Below are 3561 nucleotides of genomic sequence, written 5' to 3' on the forward strand. Positions count from 1 at the left end.
TTAAAAATAATTTGGTGTGTGAAGATGTTCGTGCTGCCAATAATATTACAGTCGGACTCTCTCTCTCTTTATATATATAAATATATAGTCCGACTGGAATAATTTAAAAAAAACGAACTGCTTGGTACTGTCAAATTTCTCGTACATTAAATCTACCTCTTGGCTATTTTCATCAAATAAGTTTGCCATCAAGCTCGTCAAAATATTTTAGCTCAATATTTTAACAAATTAATTTATATTCGACACAAGCGAATGCGAGCTCGCTAAGGTCCGCACAGTTGACAGCTCATGACGACACCAAGGGTGCGTGACAGTTAAACCAAACTGCCAACCGACAAATAAAATTAAGTAATAAAGTATGAAATATAGAAAACATGTTTTCTCAAAAAAAGAAATATAGAAAACATGCAAATATATAGCATACATGTCATGTAAATAGATATACTCCCCAATTCTCAGAAAATGTCTCTTGCATGGGCACCATCCCTTCTATCTATACTTGCATCGTACCCCTCCTGCTATGTTTCCTTCTTTCTTCTTTTTCTCATGTACTGCCGATGCTGCCGGCACAAGACTGACAACGAAAAACCGTCGAACATTCCTAAGAATTGGCCGGTTCTCGGCATGCTCCCGGGCGTCGTGGCCAACCTCCACCACATCCACGACTGGCTCACCGTGATCCTCTGGGAGACCGGGGGCAATTTCACCTTCTTCGGTCCGTGGCTCTCCGGCATAGCCTTCGCCACCACCGCCGACCCCGCGACGGTGCAGCACGTCTTCACCGCCAACTTCGCCAACTATCCCAAGGGCGACGACTTCGCGGAGATCTTCGACGTGCTCGGCGGCGGCATCTTCAACTCCGACGGCGAATCCTGGCGGGCCCAGCGGGCCCGGGCCCAGCTCCTGATGGCCCACCAGAGGTTCCGCAGTTTCGTGGCGCGGTGCAGCCGTGAGAAGGTGGAGAGCGGGCTGCTGCCGTTGCTCGGCCGCGCGGCGGATGCCGGGGGTTGCGTCGACCTGCAGGACGTGTTCTTGCGGCTGACCTTCGACACGACGACCAGACTGGTCTTCGGGGTCGACCCCGGCTGCCTGTCTGCCGGGCTGCCGACCGTGCCGTTCGCGAAGGCCGTGGACGACGCCATGGCCGCGCTCTTCCTCCGCCACATAGTGCCTGCAGCCTGGTGGAAGGCGATGCGGCGGCTGGGAGTAGGACCGGAGAAGAAACTTGCCGCGGCCCGCATAGTCATGGACCGGTTCATCGCCAAAACCATCGAGGAAAAGAAGCAAGCTTATGCGAAGAGGGAATCAGATGACGAAGAATCCGACTTATTATCAGCGTACATAGAAGAAAAGGAGCTTGACTCCTCCTCCACATCCGATGACGAAAAGTTTCTCCGAGACACCGCGATGAACTTCATGCTCGCAGGGCGCGACACGACAGGCTCCGGCCTCTCCTGGTTCTTCTGGCTCCTCTCCAAGAATCCGCGCGTAGAAGAGAAGCTCCTCCAGGAACTGAACACGCTTTCGCCCCCCCAAAAAGGTGAACTCGCCGTCTTCGACTCCGAAGAGCTTGGTAAGTTGGTCTACCTCCACGCCGCCTTATGCGAATCGCTCCGCCTCTTCCCGCCGGTCCCCGTAGAGCACAAAGGAATTCTCGAACGTGACATTCTCCCCAGCGGCATCGAGGTAAACCCTAGCATGAAGATACTTGTGTCGTTGTACGTGATGGCGAGGAGGGAGGAGGTGTGGGGGAAGGACTGCATGGAGTTTAGACCGGAGAGGTGGATATCGGAGAAGGGGAAGGTGCGATACGAGCCATCGTATAGATTCTTATCGTTCAACTCGGGGCCGAGGACGTGCTTGGGGAAGGACATGGCGTTTACGCAGATGAAGGCAGTGGCGGCCGCCGCCATCTACAACTTCCGCATCGAGGCCGTCGAAGGGTTCGTTGCGGAGCCCAATTTCTCCATTATTCTGCATATGAAGAATGGTCTAATGGTTAGGGTTAGGAGGAGGGGAAGTGAATGAGGAGGGTGAAGATGACAAGGGACGATTGGTGCATATTTTCGTAGTATGTTATATTGTTACGTTGCCTACTGCTATGTGAAGCTATTGCATGTACGTAGCTACCTAAGGTGTAGTTTGGAATGATATTAAGATCTATTGGATATTAAGTACCATATAAAAATATAATGTCTTTAGGCAAAATAAAACTGACATGAACACATATAGAAAAACACTTCACAGTTTTATGATGGAGTTGTTGAAACTTTTACTATAACTAACGCATCATGATATGACATATTTTTTTAAGGGGCAATTGCTTATATACTTTTGAAAAATTTTCAACTTTTTGATTTATCCCTCTTAAAAGGATAATATTGAAAATGCCCTTTTTACGTTCCAATCTATTTCTAATATACCCTAGAGTTAATATCTGTTAATGAACTCTATTATCTCTATGAAATTACTATTTTGTCATTTCAAATATACCCTTCTACCGATTTTTCTTATTTGTTCTTAAGTTAGGAATACAAAAAGTATTTTACTTTTTGGTCTTTTCAAATATACTCTTTTACCATAACCAACATTTCTTATTTGCCCTTAAGTTAATAGCAAAAGTGGTATTTTATTTTTTTTTTAACTATGATAGATATTTAACTCACGTTTAACCCAAGTTAATTTAACGGGTGGTAACTATAGAGATATTTTGGAATAACGGAGGAACATATGAGGGGTATATTGGAAAGAAAAAAAAATAAGGGTAAATGAGATATTTTTGAAGTTTTGAGAGGTATATAGGCAATTATCTATTTTTTAAAAATTTAACAATACTTAAAAATATTTCGATATGATTTAGCGTTACATTTGAGAGCGTCGGTTAAAACGTCGGCAAATAAAAAGTGACCACGTAATTGCTTTAAAGTGTGAGAATTTTTTTGAAATCCAGACGCCTTAAAACATAGGACAATTAAAAATAATAGGAAACTTTATCATTTAACAAATTGGTTTGATACAATGGATTTAAATGATGATATTTTATGAATCGTCAATATTTACTATATTGTAAGGACACTTGGAATATTTTTCTCAAGCACTATCTAAAAAGTGTTCTTATATTGAGGTTTTTTTTTGTGTCCATAACATAATATTACATACGAAAATAAACAGAGCATGTTTCAATCATATTGCATGCATGAATAAGCAGAATAATTTTTAATCATATTTTTTTAACCACATATAAGATCATTTCTCCACAATTGCAAACATTTAATTTCCACAATTTTATCCATAACTGGGGAGTATTTTTCTATATACTTAGGCCCCAACCCTTTTGTTTTTCCTCCACCAGAAAACATTGTGTTGTCACGTTATATGAGTACATACCACATGTAGCAAAAAAATATATCTTCATTTGTTTCCCTTTTTTTATAAAAAAATAAAGTTTGCCTAATATATAAATATATATATACATCAATAAGTGCAAACACACCCTTAATCTGAAAGAGGTATTAATTGCGAACGTTTTTAATAAACAATCTATGAATAGTCATTGTCAGA

The 3561-nt window shown here is 42.2% G+C and overlaps 1 protein-coding gene across 1 annotated transcript; it reads left to right on the forward strand.

The window, feature by feature from the left end:
* On the forward strand, nucleotides 415–2240 carry LOC109713831 (alkane hydroxylase MAH1-like). Its single transcript, XM_020238059.1, has one exon. It carries the CDS (start codon nucleotides 463–465, stop codon nucleotides 2026–2028), a length of 1566 nt encoding a protein of 521 aa, XP_020093648.1. The 5' UTR covers nucleotides 415–462; the 3' UTR covers nucleotides 2029–2240.

Source organism: Ananas comosus, linkage group 8 (assembly GCF_001540865.1).
Source record: "Ananas comosus cultivar F153 linkage group 8, ASM154086v1, whole genome shotgun sequence".
Lineage (NCBI taxonomy): Eukaryota > Viridiplantae > Streptophyta > Magnoliopsida > Poales > Bromeliaceae > Ananas > Ananas comosus.

Coding starts and splice junctions, on each gene's coding strand:
- LOC109713831 (XM_020238059.1), top strand. CDS start 463: ATGTCTCTTGCATGGGCACCATCCCTTCTATCTATACTTGCATCGTAC.